Raw genomic sequence first — 13,914 nt, 5'->3', positions numbered from 1 at the left:
AAAAAAAAAAAAAAAAAAAAAAAAATAGATGTTAAAATTTATTTTTATTTTTATTTTAAGTTATGGGGTACATGTGCAGGATATGCAGGTTTGTTATATAGGTAAATGTGTGCCATGGTGGTTTGTGTACCTATCAACCCATCACCTAGGTATTAAGCCCAGCATGCATTACTTAGTTTTCCTAATGCTCTCCCTTCCCCTACCCCACCCCCCCCCCTGACAGACCCCAGTGTGTGTTCTTCGCCTCCCCGTATTCATGTGTTCTCATTGTTCAGTTCCCACTTATAAGTGAGAACATGCAGTGTTTGGTTTAAAGAATAAATTTTTAACCTTCACATTATATACACACAAATAAGTTGGTAAGGTGATGGATATGTTAATTAGTTTGATTTAGTCTTTCTACAAGGTTGATCAAAACATCACATGGTGCCCAATAATATATGTAATTGTTAATTAAAAATAAATAAATATGTAAAAATGAATAGGCAAACCACCAACTGGATAAGTATAATACACATAACCACCAAAGAAATCATTCAGCATATGAAAAAATGTATACAAATTAATACTGAAAAACACAAATACTTAATAAAAATAGGCAAAACTTAAACAGACACTGCCAAAAAATAGAGTAGCTAAAAACACATAAAAGATGCTCAATTTAATAAGTCATTATGGAAATTAAAACACAATTAGATACTACTTAACACTCATTACAATAACTAAAATTCAAACACTGGCAAAACCATGTTTGTTGGGAGCATGTGGAGCAACTGGAGCTCTCATACATTGCTGGTGAGAATGTGAAATGGTACAACCATTTTAGAAAATAGCTTGATAATTTCTCATAGAGTTAAACATACATCTTTCCATCATTCTGCAATTTCATTCCAGGTTGTCTATATAAGAGAAATGAAAACATATATCTACAAAAAGACTTGAATAAGAATGCTTACAGCAGCTTTATTTAAAATAGCCAAAAAATTCATAAAACATCACACATGTGTCTGTCAATATGAAAATAGCCACACCATAGTACACTCACACAATTAAATAGTACTCAGCTTTATGAAAGGAACAAACTACTGATATATGCGATGCAATAACATAGGTAAATCTTGAAAATATCATGTTGAGTGCAAGAGCCAGAAACAAAAAATACACATATTATGATTCTAAAAAGATACAATTAAAGGTCAGGCAGAACTAATACTTGTTGATTGAAATAGAAACAATGGTTGCCTCTAGGGGCAGGAGGAATGACTGGGAGGAGCACAGGGGAACTTTCAGAGATGATGAAAACATTTTGTCTTGAATAAAGTTTGAGTCACATGGGTGTATTCATTTAACAAAACTCATTAAGCTGTACATTTATGATCTGTGCATATCATTCTCTTAATTACACCTCAATTAAAAATAATAAAAACTTATTAAAAGATGCAACATTTACAATTAGTATTTGATTTTGTGGAACACATAACTTTTAAAAATATGTGCAATTTAATTAATAAAATATATGCGCTGAGCTCTTTGGAATAAGAGGTAAATCTGACATAGAGCCTGTCCTCCAAAAACATAGAGTCTATAAGACCATTGGAAACTTCCAGGACGAATTAGAGAGCCCCCAGAGAGGGAGGATTAGGGCGAAGGCAAAGGGGAAGGACTGGGAAGGCGTGTAGCTGGGATTTTAAGGGATGGCATGTGAAAGGAAACCACAGGAAGACAGTCTACCTCAAACTTTAAATATGTGTTGACATTGATTTATCTAATTTTAAAACTTAATTTCATGTTTGCAAAATTCAAAAGTAGTGAAAGCAATTAATTTAGACAGTTACTCAGATCTGGTAAAAAAAAAAAAAAACTTTTCAGAGGTTTAACATAAAAATTAACCAGTTTGTTCATTTATTAAGCCATTTATTCAACAAAGATGTATTAAGCTAGGGGGATATTCTAAGGTCTACCCAAATGAAAGACAGCTGCTCTTTTGGAGCTAGATTTAAATTTAATTCTTCTAATTTTGTTGAGACAGGAATTGTATGGAAGAGAAAAAGAAACTTATTAAAAATATAACATTCTTTGAGTCCCTATCAAGTGCAGTGACCAAAGAAATGTAGACCTTTTCTGCATTGCTTTCAGCCTTCTGTCAAAGGTAGGATTCATTAAAAATGGGAACAGTTCTGGACCCCAGAGTTGGCAAGGCTCTCATGGGGATGTGGTGGAGGCCGGTGAGTAAGGCGGTTCCAGAGACACTGCACTTAGTGTTTGTTTCATAGGCACTGTCTCACTTAATCCTCACAAGGACTATCTTAACTGTTTTAAGATCAGGGCTGAGAAAGTTTAGCAAATCAGACAGACAGGGGCAAAGTTGCCTCTCAAAGCCACATATATCTGATGGAAGTAGAGGCTGTCCATCTCTATACCAGACTGCTTCCGGACATCTCCAGGGTGCCCTGACTGAAGCATCCTTCACTGTGATCCACCTCAGCAGTGTCCTGCAGAGCCCTCTGGAGAGCCAGCTTGAGGACCGGCTGCCGTAGCCGCCACTGCTTCCTAAAGGAGCCCACGAAGAAGTAAATGATGGGGTTGGCACTGCTGTTAAAAGACGACAGGACAACTGAAACTAAATGAATATGACAAAATAACACATCAGAATTCTTCCAGATCCATAATGTTAGGAACCACTGAATGCCGAAGGGCAGGCCGCAGAGGAGGAAGATCAGCATGGTGAGCAGGATGGTCAGGTACAGCCTGGTCAGTGGCAGACCCCGGGAGCCACAGAGGATCCTGACCAGCAGGGCCAGGCCGGACCCACAGAGAACCACAAATAAAAACATCAGCCACGCTGCTGTGATGATATCAAATGTCTCACACCAAAAAGAGTCATAACCACTAAATAAGAAGCCACAGAACTTCCCTTCCAAGATGCTCAGCAGCAGGGACAGGGCCCAGAGCAGGACACACATGACTGCTGACAGGTGTCTGGGGCGGCGGCAGCGGTACCAGATGGGCCACAGGACGGACAGGCAGCGCTCGGTGCTGATGGCGCTCAGCATGCTCAGGCCTGCAAGGTAGGCACAGGTCATCACAGTGGCGAAGGAGCTAGGGAAATTGATGGAGATGGGATGGACGAGGTTAATGAGGTACTGCAGGCCATATATCATCGGGAAGCAGAGGAAGAGGAAGTCGGCCCCGGCCAGGCTGAGGAGGTAAGACAGAGAAGGCGTTCCTGCGCATGCGGAAGCCCAGGAGCCAGAGCACAAACGCGTTTCCTACCAGCCCTACCAGGGCAATGAAGAGGATCAGGAGGACAAAGATCAGGGTCTCCTTGCCACAAAGCACAGGAAGGGCTTGATCATTTCCATTCATTGTTGTACTTTCGGTTCCCCAGGCCGGGGTGGTTGGATCCATGTTCAGAAAACCTCCACTGGCGCCCCTGGGAACAAAAACAAGACTTGAACACCTGCTGCATGTTCACTGATTGTCATGACCAGCCTATTATGTAGTAATTACCTCCCCTGTTTTACAGGAGAGGAAATCAGAGGCTTGAAGAGATTAAGTCATTTATTAAAGGCCAGGGAGTCCTAGCACCTGGATTCAAACTCATTTCTTGCTGACTCTAAATCCTGGGCTCTTTCTATTACAAGATAGATCCTCTACTGATATGGGAATATTCTAAGGCCCAAACACCCGCACTCACTGTTACCATGTCATGTCTCCTAGAGGCAGGAGGAGAAAAGTCTAGACAGAATATGTGGGACAGCAAGAGACAGGACTCTGAGTGCAACATCCTTTTTATCCTGGCATACGGATTTCCTCTCAGGGGCCAGAAGAAATGACCCAGGCCATGACCCATGGCCACCCTTAATGACTGAGAGGGGTTCATCAACAGTTAGAATGGAGATCATGATTTAGGGTGATAAAGGAGATATGACTTCTTGCTAGGACAGGTCTGAGGATGGCCAGGCCTGTCAGGCTAGAAATGGCTCAGTGGGTCAGCTTTATGAAAACAGGAAGAATTTTTCTCTTATCCATTTCTGTGTCCTCAGTGCCTAGTTCAATGTGAGGGCATAGTGGAGAGTCAAGAAGTTTTTACCACGAATGAATGAATGAATGAATGCATGGGGAGCCAAGAGTAGTTGAAAATTTGGGCTAAATGGAACACCAACATTTTAAAATGAAATTAGTCACTAAAAACACACACATGTAAAGAAATGAAGAAAACATCACTCCTCATGTTTCCTTCTGGGAAAGCTCTGGTGTATTTGAAGGGATTGCTTCTGCCTGCACAGACAGTGAATAATGGCCACTGTCATATCTTCAATCCAGGAAGGGCTAGTGTATGGCTTTTGCTCAGCACCCAAAAGAGTTTTAACTTCCAGTTTATGGAAAGGATTCAGGGTTTATCTGAATTTCTCTGTATCTTGGAGGAAAAGGGGGCAATTTGGGAAAAGGAGAGAGAGGCAGCAATTCAGTGTGTCTAGTGTCTAGGGGTGACTAGGGGGTGTTGAGGTATGCATACATCTAAGGGGGGGACCCATTATTTCCCCCAGATGATTTTGAGCTTTCTTTGCGAATTAAAGCATTTGTGAAAAAGGATCATTTGGGGAAAGGAGTGGGAAATTAGGAAAAAAGAACCAAGTCTACACTGTGCAGGGCTTTGGGGGAAAAGGCAGATGCTTATGTCAATTACACTTGGGAAGGAGCCCTTACTCACAGTGGGGTGAACAATAGCAGCTGGCTGAGTGCTCCTCAGGTATAGCCTCTTTAAATCCTCTTCAGAGCCCGGAGAAGTCAGTACTATTATTAGTCCCATTTTACAGATGAGTAGATTAAAGCACAAATATATTGAGTAATATGCTCCAGGTCTCACAAACAAGTGGTAGAGCCTGCATTTGAACCCACACATCTGTGTCAGAGGGCTTGTTCTTAACCAGCCTTGCAGCCCCATTGCAAGGGTTCAGTGCCGACTACACATGAAGAAAGGAGAAAACAACAAGTAATGCTCATATCAAATCCAAAATGGAATGTCAAAATTGCAGTTTTTTTTAAGCCTAGATTAAGCAACTTTAAGAAACAGGAAGAGAAATTAATCAAATAAGAAGAGATGAGAATAGAAGCCAACTGATAATAAGCAACTGAGAATAAGCAACTGAATGCAAGAGCTCTTTCTTGCTTCAGAAAAACAGCTGTCAATCACTCCACACTGCAGAAAACTCTCATGGGTTGGAGGCCTCAAAGGGGAAAGTGAATGAGTCCTCCATGGGGGTACAGAATTGGCATCAAGGACTGAATGCATCCATCATGTGCTGTCTTAGTTCCTGTAGCCCTGGTTGACCTGATGAGGATATGGAGGAAAACTACTTCTGTTGTCGTCCCTCAGTGCAGGTTGGCTTTTTTATTCGTGGCACTGAACACAGTTTGCACTTGTGTTTTTAAGTGTATGTCTGTTTTTTCTTTTATCTCCCTCATTAAACTCAACATTTTTGTTGTGGTTGTTCACTATTACATCCCCAGCCTCCAGCACATGTCCCTTGGAGGCCATCTATTGTAATATGCTCATGTAACAAAGAAAGAAAGACAGGCTTAATGTGTACAAAACAGTTTCCTGAATCTCATGGTGAAAAGCAGGTCCAATACCAACTCCAGTCTCCTGGGGCCCTGTTCTGGGTTTATTTCTGTTCCATGCCTATATCATTCACTACTTGTGAGGCAGTCTTGAGAAAAATCTCCATTTGAGCACAGATGCTAAAAGAGAATCAGGGACTATAGAGACTGCTAGTTGCCCCAAAAGCCATTCTGCTTTTCTCACACATAATAATTCTGAATCTTAAATCAGAAAAAGGTCCATTTCTCAGCTTCCCTTTATGCTGATGGCATCATGTAACCATATGTGATGGTCAAGGGGAGGTGAGAGAAAGTGATATAACCAGCTCCTCCTGTACTCCTTCTTACTTTCTCTTCTCTCAGGCTGGAATGCTGCTGTGTTTGGGAGCCAGGTAGGACCACAAGGGTAAGGGTACCTCTTTAGGGATGGGGAAATAGAAATTGGAAGGAGCCTTGATGTTTGATGTCTTGGAGCCCAAATCTAATAAACATTCTTTCTGATTATCACTATAATAGGTTTCTTTTTAAAGAAGCCAAAATCATAAACTTAAATTACTTATACCTGTGTATTTATACCTGGGAGTACCTATGTATTCCCAATCCCTTTTTTTCCAACCACATTCCATTCTCAAGGCATTTATGATGATAGAGACCAGTCCAAAGAAGTGACACTAGATGGGAAGGTCAAACAATTAAAAAAAAAAACAAAAAGGGAGGTGATAGAATGAGACATTGATTCAATCACATTAATAGAGAAAGTCTCAGGAAATACAAACTGAGAAGAGGCTATGGGAAGAAATAGATTTTTCCTATTTGCCATTAGGATCTCATGTCCACCCTTCTCTACCTGCCTTTGCATCCTGGGAGGAGACATGTCTGTGCCTCATCAATGGGCTACCCGGCACTCAGTCTCCAAAGGGACACCTTGACAGGAGATTGAAGGGTGATTTTAAAAAACTTTCCTGGCTCTCTCCCTGCTCCATGAAGGGCTGTGAGTTGGCAGTGGCGGTGTTTTTCTACCGAAGGACATAGCCCTGTCTGGTGGCCCTTTCCTGTAGCCGCAGCTACAGTTACAGTTACAGCTACCACTACAGTACATTCTGAGTTCTCAGAACTTCTCTTTCTCCTTATCACTTCAGACCTAGCAATGGTAACAGCCCTCCACTATCACTTGCCTTTGAGGGCTTCAACATTCTTTAAATAATTTCTTAATCCCTATTCACACCTTTGTAAACAGTCTCTTCACTAAACTCTTCTAAACTACCCCTTTAGAGTGTGTGATGTGTGTTTTCTGCTGAGACAGTGACAGATATGAAGAAAAAACTTTTCGAATAACAAGAAAATTGGTGCAACCTGAGGTTATTAATAACAATTTAGCTTAGGGAAGAAATGCCTTCATCCTACCCTGCCCCTAAATTAAAATTAGCAATTTTTTTCTCTCCATAGTTGCAGATTTGAATGGTTGAAGAAAAGGGGAGAATATAGGTAGATAGAACAGAAGTGGGACGAACCTCTGCTTGACCCCATTCGGATCTCCCACCATCTAAGCTGCCAGCATCCAAAGCTCCCTCAAAGGAGCTTCCTGTCTCCTTTTCCTGATGAATTCATCAGGATGTGGACCAAGGTAAAAACCAAAACTGCCTTTGAAAGAAGATGGTCCTTGAACAAACTCTTACCTTAACACCCTTCTTTCTACTGGAGTTGGTGAGTTGAGAAGTGCTTTCCCGGGACTGGCAAACAGCTGAGGATGGGGAGATGCCTGCAGGAGCTGGAGTGAAAAACTGATGGCTAAGTAAAGCTTATCAAGACGCTCAACAACCCTGTGATTTCCTGTACAGAGGGTGCTGGAAAATAAGAGTATGACACATGAAACCACATGAGATGTTTCTCAGCATTTGCCCTGACTCCAATCACTTCTCTTGGTTTCTCCCCTACCCTCTCCGGCCCCACTCCCTGCAAGGAATCACCATCCTGAAGTCTTTTGTTGCCCACAATGAGCCTCTGCAGGAAGCAGACCAATCAAGCAACATGAGCTTTCATAGCTAAAGAATAGTCTGCCCTCTTCTGGTTGGCATTCAAGGCCCTGGGGCTCACTTGATCTTTTAAAATCAGGTTTATTTCAAATGACACTAAGGTGTATAAAATGAAATGTAAAGTCTCTCCGAGTCTCATTCCCCAAAAGCAACCACTGCATACTGTTTCCATTCCTTTTTTAAAAAAGCTTTGCATAATAAAACAATGTTTCTATTTTTGATTTATCAATGTTAACAACTGGATATATTGAGTCTCCTTATAAAATATAGGGGACTTAGCACATCACATGCACCATCTGTCACGTTTCTCCCTCTACATCATGATATTTATTAGCTAGATTATTTTTAGATCATCTAGAGCCAACCAATATTTTCAGCCTTATCTCCTATGACTTCCTTTCATGTGCCTATGCTGCAGCCAAATTGAGTTATAAGTAACAATTATGAAGCATTTAAGACAATCAGAAGAAACTATTCACTCATTTATTGATTCATTCAACGCTGTTTATTGTTTGCCTAAGATATGCCAGCTACCGTTGCAGGCAATGAAGACACAATGATGAACACCATACAAGATCATGCCCCTTTGCATTCTAGAGCAGCTGGGTGACCTCAGACAGGGAACATGCGTTGATTGAAGAGAGTTCTGAGACTCAGCATTTTCTTGTATTATACTCTGGTGCAGTGGGCAAAGCATGCATTTGTCCCTAGAAATCTGCTCTCCTCACGAGTAATACCAGGACCTTAGAAAGCTTTAACCTCTGTTACCGTCTAACCTACTGTGCTCTATTATTTTATTTTGATTCTGTTTCCCTCCAACAAATGATACATTTATTATTGTTTTAAATAGTCAGTGTTTGTACAGATTTATCCACATAATCACCGATGCTTTTGTTCATCCTCCCATTTTACATCTCATATCTTCCATTTCTCAAAACACATTCTTCAGGAGTTCCTCTTGTGAGAGTCTCTGCATGGTAAATGCCTCCTTTTATCTGTCTGAAAATGTCATTGTTTCACCCTCATCTTCTAAAGATGGTTTTTCCATGCATGACATTGTAGGGTGATAATTACTTTCTTCCAGCACACTGAAGATCCACCTTCCGACTGCCAGTGTTACTGCTGTGGCCATCAGTATGGTTACTGTTGCAGCCGTCAGTCAGGTTGCCATTCACTTGTGGTGATCTGCTTTTTTTTTCTCTAAGAGCTTTTATTTTTCTCTGCTATGGTACAGTCTCACCAATTTGTATCTAATGACTCTTTTTCAAATCTTGTTTGGGATTTGTGGAGTTTCTGAGATTTTACAATTATCATTTAACATTTTTAGACAATTTAATGCTATAATCTCTTAAAATATTACATAACGGTGAAGAACACAAGACCAGGCTACTTGGCATTTCTCCTATGGGACCTTAGCCAAATTTTCTAACTCTTGTGTTTGTTTCCTCATCGGTAAAATGGGATAACATTATTAGTCTAAAGGTTTGCTGTGAAGATTAATAATTTAATGTATATAAATGATTTACAATAGGAGCACATAGTAAGTACTATATAATTATTACCTCTTATGATCACTTTTAGTATTATCTCTTTCTGGAAGTCTAATTCAACATATGTTAGACCTCTTCTTCTATCATCCTTATTTCTTAACCTCTTCCTTATGTCTCATCTCTTTGTCTCTGAGGCTGCTTTCTGGGTAATTTCTTCAGATATATCTTACAGTTAACTAGATTCCTTCCATTCTGTCTAATCATCTGTTTAATCTATCCACTGACGTTTAAATACAATTTTTATATTACTGATTTCTAGAAGTTCTATTTGATTTTTTAAAAATTATACTTTAAGTTCTGGGATATATGTGCAGACGTGCAGGTTTGTTACCTATGTATATACACACCATGGTGGTTTGCGACACCCATCAACCCGTTATCTACATTAAGTATTTCTCCTAATGCTATCCCTCTCCTCGCTCCCCACTCCACAACAGGCATGGGTGTGTGATGTTCCCCTCCCTGTATCCATATGTTCTCATTGTTCAGCTACCACATATGAGTGAGAACATGCAGTGTTTGGTTTTCTGTTACTGTGTTAGTTTGCTGAGAATGATGCTTTCCAGTTTCATCCATGTCTCTGCAAAGAACATGAACTCAGCCTTTTTTATGGCTGCATAGAATTCCATGATGTATATGTACCACATTTTCTTTATCCAGTCTATCATTGGTGGGCATTTGGGCTGGTTCCAGGTCTTTGCTATTGTGAATAGTGCTGCAACAAACATATGTGTGCATGTGTCTTTATAGTAGAATGATTTATAATCCTTTGGGTATATACCCAGTAAAGGGATTGCTGGGTCAAATGGTATTTCTGGTTCTAGATCCTTGAGGAATCGCCACACTGTCTCCCACAATGGTTGAACTAGTTTACAGTCCCACCAACAGTGTAAAAGCATTCCTATTTCTCCACATCCTCTCCAAGCACCTGTTGTTTCCTGACTTTTTAATGATAGCCATTCTAACTGGCATGAGATAATATTTCATTGGGTTTTAATTTGCATTTTTCTAATGACCAGTGATGATAAACATTTTTTCATGTTTGTTGGCTGCATAAATGTCTTCTTTTGAGAAGTGTCTGTTCATATTCTTTACCCACTTTTTGATGGGTTGTTAAGCTTTTCCTTGTAAATTTGTTTAAGTTTCTTGTAAATTCTGGGTATTAGCCCTTTGTCAGATGGATAGATTGCAAAAATTTTCTCCCATTCCTTAGGTTGCCTGTTCACTCTGATGATAGTTTCTTTTGCTGTGCAGAAGCTCTTTAGTTTAATTAGATCCCATTTGTCAATTTTGGCTTTTGTTGCATTGCTTTTGGTGTTTTAGTCATGAAGTCTTTGCCCATGCCTATATCCTGAATGGTATTGTCTAGGTTTCCTTCTAGGTTTTTTATGGTTTTAGGTCTTACGTTTAAGTCTTTAATCCATTTTGAGTTAATTTTTGTATAAGGTGCAAGGAAGGGGTCCAGTTTCAGTTTTCTGCATATGGCTAGCCAGTTTTCCCAACACCATTTATTAAACAGGAATCCTTTCCCCATTGCTTGTTTTTGTCAGGTTTGTCAAAGATCAGATGGTTGTACATGTGTGGCATTATTTCTGAGGTCTCTGTTCTGTTCCACTGGTCTATATATCTGTTTTAGTACCAGTACCATGTTGTTTTGGTTACTGTAGCCTTGTAATACAGTTTCAGGTCAGGTAGCGTGATGCCTCCAGCTTTGTTCTTTTTGCTTAGGATTGTCTTTGTTTTACAAGCTCTGTTTTTATTTCCATATGAAATTTAAAGTACTTTTATCTACTTCTGTGAAGAAAGTCAATGGTAGCTTGATGTGGATAGCATTAAATCTATAAATTGCTTTGGGCAGTATGGACATTTTCACAATATTGATTCTTCCTATCCATGAGCCTGGAATTTTTTCCATTTTTTTGTGTCCTCTCTTATTTTCTTGGGCAGTGGCTTGTAGCTCTCCTTGAAGACATCCTTCACATCTTTTGTCAGTTTTATTCCTAGGTATTTTATTCTCTTTATAGCAATTGTAAATGGGAGTTAGCTCATGATTTGGCTCTCTGTTTGTCTGTTATTGGTGTATAGGAATGCTTGTGATTTTTGCACATGATTTTGTATCCTGAGACTTGTAGAAGTTGCTTATCAGCTTAAGGAGATTTTGGGCTGAGATGATGGGGTTTTCTAAACATATAATCATGTCATCTGCAAACTGCAAACAGAGACAATTTGACTTCCTCTCCTCCTATTTGAATACCCCTTATTTCTTTCTCTTGTCTGATTTCCCTGGGCAGAACTTCCAATACTGTGTTGAATAGGAGTGGTGAGAGAGGGCATCCTTGTCTTGTGGCAGTTTTTAAAGGGAATGCTTCCAGCTTTTCCCATTCAGTCTGATATTTGCTGTGGGTTTGTCAAAAATAGCTCTTATGATTTTGAGATACGTCCCATCAATACCTAGTTTATTGAGACTTTTTAGCATGAAGGGGTGTTGAATTTTATCAAAGGTCTTTTCTGCATCTATTGAGATAATCGTGGTTTTTGTCACTGGTTCTGCTTATGCGATGGATTACGTTTACTGATTTGTGTATGTTGAGCCAGTTTCACATCCCAGAGATGAAGCCGAGTTGATCATGGTAGATAAGCTTTTGGATGTGCTGCTGTATTCGGTTTGCCAGTATTTTATTGAGGATTTTCACTTCGATGTTCATCAGGGATATTGGCCTGAAATTTTCTTTCTTTCTTTTTTTTTTTTTTTTTTTTTTGTCTCTGCAAGGTTTTGGTATCAGGATAAGGCTGGCCTCATAAAATGAATTAGGAAGGAGTCCCTCTTTTTCTATTGATTAGAATAGTTTGAGAAGGAATGGTTTTAGCTCCTCTTTGTACCTCTGGTAGAATTTGGCTGTGAATCCATCTAGTTCTGGGCTTTTTTTTGTTGGTAGGCTATTACTGCCTCAATTTCAGAAGTTGTTATTGGTTTATTCAGGAATTCAGCTTCTTCCTGGTTTAGTCTTGGGAGGGTGTATGTGTCCAGGAATTTATGCACTTCTTCTAGATTTTCTAGTTTATTTGCATAGAGGTGTTAATAGTATTGTCTGATGGTAGTTTGTATTTCTGTGGGCTCAGTAGTGATATTATTATGACTTTTTGATTATTCTCTTTTTTCTTCTTTATTAGTCTCGCTAGTGGGCTATGTATTTTGTTAATCTTTTCCCAAAACCAGCTCCTGGATTTATTGATTTTTTTGAAGGGTTTTTCATGTCTCTATCTCTTTCACTTCTGCTCTGATCGTAATTATTTCTTGTCTTCTGCTAGCTTTTCAATTTGTTTGCTTTTGCTTTTCTAGTTCTTGTAATTGTGATGTTAGGGTGTCAATTTTAGATATTTCCTGCTTTCTCCTGTGGGCATTTAGTGCTATAAATTTATCTCTAAACACTGCTTTAGCTGTGTCCCAGAGATTCTGGTATGTTCTGTCTTTGTTCTTATTGGTTTCAAATAACTTATTTATTTCTGCCTTAATTTTGTTATTTACCCAGTAGTCATTCAGTAGCAAGTTGTTCAGTTTCCATGTAGTTTGTGGTTCTGAGTGAGTTTTTTAATCATGAGTTCTAATTTGATTGCACTGTGGTCTGAGAGACAGTTATTATTTCCGTTCTTTTGCATTTGCTGAAGAGTGTTTTACTTCCAATTATGTGGTCAATTTTAGAATAAGTGCAATGTGGTGCTGAGAAGAATGTATACTCTGTTGATTTGGGTTGGAGAGTTCTGAAGATGTCTATTAGGTCCATTTGGTCCGGAGCTGAGTTCAAGTCCTGAATATCCTTGTTAATTTTCTGTCTCATTGATCTGTCTATTATTGACACTGGGGTGTTAAGGTCTCCCACTATTATTGTGTGGGAGTCTAAGTCTCCTTATAGGTCTCTAAGAACTTGCTTTACGAATCTGGGTGCTCCCATATTGGGTGCATACATATTTAGGATAGTGAGCTCTTCTTGTTGCGTTGATCCCTTTACCATTATGTAATGGCCTTCTTTGTCTCTTTTGATCTTTGTTGGTTGAAAGTCTGTTTTATGAGCGACTAGGATTGCAATCCCTTTTTTTTTTTTGCTTTCCATTTGCTTGGTAAATATTCCTCCACCCCTTTATTTTGAGCCTATGTGTGTCTTTGCACATGAGATGGGTCTCCTGAATATAGCACACCGATTGTTCTTAACTCTTTATCCAATTTACCAGTCTGTGTCTTTTAACTGGGGACATTTAGTGCATTTACATTTAAGGATAATCTATTTGATATTTTGTTTTTCAACTTTCTTAGTCATTTTTTCATTTCTTGATGCTGGTTTGTATTGTCAATTCTTTGTTTTATGTCTTTAATCCTATTAAGCATGGCAATATTATAATTATCTGATAATTCTAGTGCTAAAGTCTATGTGTGTCTGACTTTACTGTCTGTGATTTCTTCTGGCACTTTCATGTGGTGCTTTACTTTTATAGGTTTGTGATTTTTAACTGTGAGTTGCCACTTTCCTTGGGAGTTTATTTGTGGAAATTTTTTAAGGCCTGAATTGTAGCTGAGTTCGTTTAGAGAGGTCTTGTGTTTTCTTTTTCTAATTGACTGGAGGAACTCCGCAGTGTGCTTTCATATATCAGGTTGGACTCAGAAACCCCATTTGTCTTTTGAAATTTTAGGAAGACCACAGGTTGTATGAATTTGGATCACACTGTGATATTGA

The 13,914-nt window shown here is 39.3% G+C and overlaps 1 protein-coding gene across 1 annotated transcript; it reads right to left on the bottom strand.

Annotated features, from left to right (window-relative positions):
- Positions 1 to 1,992: 1,992 nt before the first annotated feature.
- MRGPRX2 (MAS related GPR family member X2) lies at positions 1,993 to 6,551 on the bottom strand. Its single transcript, XM_023191546.2, is given in 4 exon segments — positions 1,993 to 3,209; positions 3,211 to 3,433; positions 6,167 to 6,275; positions 6,456 to 6,551. Coding segments are annotated over 2 exon segments (993 nt in total). The 5' UTR covers positions 3,409 to 3,433; positions 6,167 to 6,275; positions 6,456 to 6,551; the 3' UTR covers positions 1,993 to 2,414.
- Between the last annotated feature and the right edge of the window lie 7,363 nt (positions 6,552 to 13,914).

Source organism: Piliocolobus tephrosceles, chromosome 13 (assembly GCF_002776525.5).
Source record: "Piliocolobus tephrosceles isolate RC106 chromosome 13, ASM277652v3, whole genome shotgun sequence".
NCBI classification, from domain to species: domain Eukaryota; kingdom Metazoa; phylum Chordata; class Mammalia; order Primates; family Cercopithecidae; genus Piliocolobus; species Piliocolobus tephrosceles.
Note: the sequence above shows the minus strand (reverse complement) of the source record. Positions and strands in the feature narration are given on the sequence as shown.